Source organism: Epinephelus moara, chromosome 9 (genome assembly GCF_006386435.1).
Source record: "Epinephelus moara isolate mb chromosome 9, YSFRI_EMoa_1.0, whole genome shotgun sequence".
Taxonomy (NCBI): domain Eukaryota; kingdom Metazoa; phylum Chordata; class Actinopteri; order Perciformes; family Serranidae; genus Epinephelus; species Epinephelus moara.
This window is the reverse complement of record NC_065514.1, coordinates 11,618,716-11,622,345: the sequence shown is the minus strand read 5'-3', so window position 1 is coordinate 11,622,345 and position 3,630 is coordinate 11,618,716. Positions and strand designations below refer to the sequence as shown.

The following is a 3,630-nucleotide window of genomic DNA, read 5'->3' as shown; positions in this document are numbered from 1 at the left end:
AACAAGATATTCTGTGACACTGTTTATCATTATAAGTTATTCCTTTAATGAGTTTGCATGTATGTGGGGCTAGTTGTACTGTACATACTGTATGTGATCTGTAGTGGAGCGTTTCAGTTCAACCTGAAGACGTGAAAATAGAAGGAGCGTTTCAGTTCAACCTGAAGACGTGAAAATAGAAGGTCAGAGTTAAGGGGTTCAACTCTCAATTTCTGCCTGTGGGTGGGTGGGTGGGTGTGTGTGTGTGTGTGTGTGTGTGTGTGCGTGCGTGCATGCGTGTGTACCTCCTGAGGTCTCCCCACACTTGTTTGCATTGACAGATGATCTGGAACATGTCCTTCCTCTCCGCCTACTGTCTGCTCTTCTTCAGATCCTTCTTCCTCTGCTGCCTATTCTTCTTCAGCTCCTCCTCCGTCAGCTCCTTCGTCTTCGGCTTAAACTCACCTTTCTTCATCCTCTTGGCCTCCGGACCTGAGTGTGCACGCACACAGAAATGACTTGTTTTGACACTTTGACAAGACAGGCAACCAAACACAAGCACATGTTAATGATGTTTATATCCCCTTTGTTTAAATGTAAAGTGTATTTCAAGCTGTATTTGTGGTGCATTTGTATTGCATGTTGACTGTACTTGTTACTAATATTTTATTGACGTGTAACATGCAGCACTTGATGAGGGCTAACAAAAGAAACTGAGTGAAAACACTAACTGGTCAGAACGCTCAGAAGCAATGAGAAGTAAGAGACTTTTGCAGCAAGCAGATTTTATCTCACCTCCACCACCCTCTTCTTTATTTTTCCCTTTAAACGGCATTTTCCTCTTCTGTGGCCCTTTCCCAGCTTTGGAGAAAGCAAATTTGTGTTCTCCCTTGCCGCCATCTCCACCTTTCCCCGGCCTGCCTTTCCTCTCTGTGTTGTTGTACGGTTTGAAGGGCTTCTTACCACCTGGCTTACCGCCTGGTTTTCCACCAAGTTTGGTCCCTATGGAATCTGGACAAGAGTGAAAAATGACGATGACAAACCTGGTCTAAAGTGATGGAGTACATAGCTGGTTAATGTTGACTGCAGCTTACCTTTTCCTTTCTGTGTTAGCTTCTTTCCTCCTTTGGGAGAAAAGGGTTTTTTGGATTTAGCCTCTATCCTAACGTGCGTCTAAGATTGAAATGGAGACGAGGAAGACAAACGTACAAGTGATCATAAATCTGGGCTCTAAAGAGATTAACACACTCCACATATTTCCAGGTATATTTGAAGACTCAGTAGCTGAGCGGTAATGCTGCCTAAGCATAAAGTATCTATTTCATTTTTCACCTCCTGCTGCCTCCAGAATATAAACATCCTGAAGGACTCATCTCACCCTGCCCACCATTTGTTTGACCTTCTGACCTTAGGCAGACGTTATCGGACAATCAAAACACGCATCAGCAGACTGTTGAACAGTTTTTACCCCAAAGCCATTACTACACTGAACGCTGCACTGAAATCACACAGCCGGTAATATTTAATATTTATACTTGCATCATGTGCAATAACTTTATTAAGTTATTTATTTTATGTGCAATAATTTTAACTTACATCCGCAGCAGGTCTCCAAGGTGAACAGCCTCTGGCATGTTAGGTCAAGGTAGCATATGTTGGCACTGCTTGTGTGTGTCTTTAGAGTATGAATGATATCAGGTTAGGTTGGCTTTAGGAAATCAGATGAATTATGTAATTTGAATTAAAAATAATAATGGTCACGAGCTCTGGGTAGTGACCGAAAGAACGAGATCGCGAGTACAAGCAGCCGAAATGAGTTTCCTCCGCAGGGTGGCTGGGCTCAGCCTTAGGGATAGGGTGAGGAGCTCGGACCTCCGGAGTAGAGCCGCTGCTCCTCCACATCGAGAGGAGCCAGTTGAGGTGGTTCGGGCATCTGATAAGGATGCCTTCCGGACGCCTCCCTTGGGAGGTGTTTCGGTCATGTCCAACCGGGAGGAGACCTTGGGGCCGCCCCAGGACACGCTGGAGGGACTACATCACCTGGCTGGCCTAGGAACGCCTCGGGGTTCCCGCGGAAGAGCTGACGGAAGTGGCTGGGGAGAGGACTGTCCGGGGCTGCGTCCGAAAGGCCAAGTAGTATGGATTGTAGTAGACCAAATTAGTATGTAGTATGTCCGTGGATTGTAGTAGACCAAATTAGTATGTAGTATGTCCGAAACCGTAGTCGGGAGGAGCAGTATGCTACCACCCCTACTAAACACGCCTACATTGTAGTATGATGGCAGAGCATACTGCAGGGCTACTACTTACCCAAAATGCACCACGGGCTTCTTCTTCGTAGGGGTGTGCGATATGGACAAAAATAATATCTCGATATTTTGGGGGATTTTGAAGATAACGATAATTAGACAATATTCTTTTAAATATGTGTTTTTAACAGCCTGAGTTATAGCTCATTAATTATTTCTCATGGATGATATTAATGGAAAAATGTTCTTAACATTTCTTGCTGCTTTTTTACTTGCTCTCTCTGTTTGACTCAATTCCGGGTCCATTTGCAACTGTTCTGATAGGCGTTTGTCCCACAGACTCACCACAAGCCTGTCCCTCACCATCTCATCATGTAGAGCCCCGTAACCGCAGAGCTCTGCCAGGCAGCGCAGCGCCGAAATGAAACTGTCAGTCGTCTCGCCCGTTTCTTGATGCCGCTGATTAAACTTTGCTCTCTCAAATATCACATTCCTGCGATTCTTTTCTGCTTGGGTCTCCAATCCAGAAGCAATGCGGAATCTGTCGAAGCGTGTAATCCATTTAGGCCAGTCTTAAGCCTTGAAGGTGAACTTTTCCGGCGGGGAGACTTGAAACTGTGCCATGTTGCCGCTTCGTTCAGCTAACTGTGGCTAGGCTAGGTAGCTCCGTAGACGGTCTTCCAGTACTGCGAACTTTAGCCTGACAGGCTGGGACCTATCACTACAGTTGACCCACGTCTTCCGAAGCTGCTGGAGCATCCGTGGGCGGTGTTGCCATGTTGTCTCGCTAATGTTTGTTTGGCGGCAGGCTGACCTGCCGGGAAGGTGCCAGTGAGAGATCATGTGACCACCTAGGCGTACTGCGGCGTGCTGCTGCACGCAAGTTACGTAACTCTTGTTCGGTGAATGTGTGGGGTTTCAACCTTTCAACGTGTGTTTTCAGTTGTTTTTGTGAAGTCATTTGCATACTCGATATTAAATTTGCACATCGTTAAAACAACAATGACGATATTATCGTTAACGATATATATCGCCCACCCCTTCTTCGTCTTCTTCTTCATTGTAGACGTTGCACGGCATGTTACCGCCCTCATCAGTCTCCTATTCAAATGCAGCGTGGTCGCTGCCCGGCAAGATTCAAAACATCATGGCGGAGCAACGGTAGCCGGCGGCAGCCATCAATACAACTACACGCACACTTTGTTACATTACTTATATATATATATATGTTTGCAGGGCTGCCAACTTTTCAAAAAACCTTGGAGTGAGATTTGGTGGGGCCAACCGAAATTTTGCCACATACACTGCAATTTTTTGTATGGCCCATTCAGCGTCATTACCATACAGCAAAAACTTTTTCTTTTTTTTAAATATACCATTTTCCATACATCAGTAGTTTTCA

General features: G+C 45.5%; 1 protein-coding gene across 1 annotated transcript; it reads right to left on the bottom strand.

The window, feature by feature from the left end:
- Window positions 1–289: 289 nt before the first annotated feature.
- LOC126395954 (pumilio homolog 3-like) lies at window positions 290–3,308 on the bottom strand. The gene is made up of 5 exons (XM_050053758.1): window positions 3,267–3,308; window positions 1,074–1,152; window positions 886–990; window positions 775–831; window positions 290–471 (listed from the first exon to the last, which is right to left on the bottom strand). The coding sequence occupies exons 1-5, from the start codon at window positions 3,306–3,308 to the stop codon at window positions 350–352; spliced, it is 405 nt and encodes a 134-aa protein (XP_049909715.1). The 3' UTR covers window positions 290–349.
- Between the last annotated feature and the right edge of the window lie 322 nt (window positions 3,309–3,630).